General features: G+C 48.1%; 1 protein-coding gene across 1 annotated transcript; it reads left to right on the top strand.

Moving 5' to 3' along the window:
* Window positions 1-214: 214 nt before the first annotated feature.
* On the top strand, window positions 215-370 carry SARC_18127 (hypothetical protein; the record flags this gene model as incomplete). Its single annotated transcript, XM_014287790.1, has 1 exon — window positions 215-370. A coding segment is annotated over one exon (156 nt), but the record flags the coding sequence as incomplete, so codon positions are not given.
* Between the last annotated feature and the right edge of the window lie 42 nt (window positions 371-412).

Below are 412 nucleotides of genomic sequence, written 5' to 3'. Positions count from 1 at the left end.
CAGGCCCATGTGCTTGCATAGTAATATACTCTGCACCTTTGGTGGCGCGCTGAGTATGGCGAGTACACCAACACAGCTAGATTCATCTTGAATCGTATGGATACGAATACAAACCCGTACACTTCGTCCGACTATTGACCCTGAGTTCATATAACTATGCTGGTAATGAAAAACCCATACCTTCCCGTTGTTCCTGTTTCTTTGTAAATTATAGGTAGATGCGGAATGTGACTATGAGCTCGAGATCGATGATAGCGGGAAGTATCGCACCTGCAAGGAGACGCCCTTCCAAGTGCTGAGTGAGAATCGCCGCACAGAGAAGTGTCTGGTCTACTCCTTCGGCACCAAGGGTTCGGGCAGAGGTGTGTGACACAACCGATGTACTCGCGATTGCGAAGTACGTATATACCTT

The sequence above is a fragment of the Sphaeroforma arctica genome (assembly GCF_001186125.1).
Source record: "Sphaeroforma arctica JP610 unplaced genomic scaffold supercont1.13931, whole genome shotgun sequence".
Taxonomy (NCBI): domain Eukaryota; class Ichthyosporea; order Ichthyophonida; genus Sphaeroforma; species Sphaeroforma arctica.
This window is presented reverse-complemented; position numbering and strand designations above follow the sequence as displayed.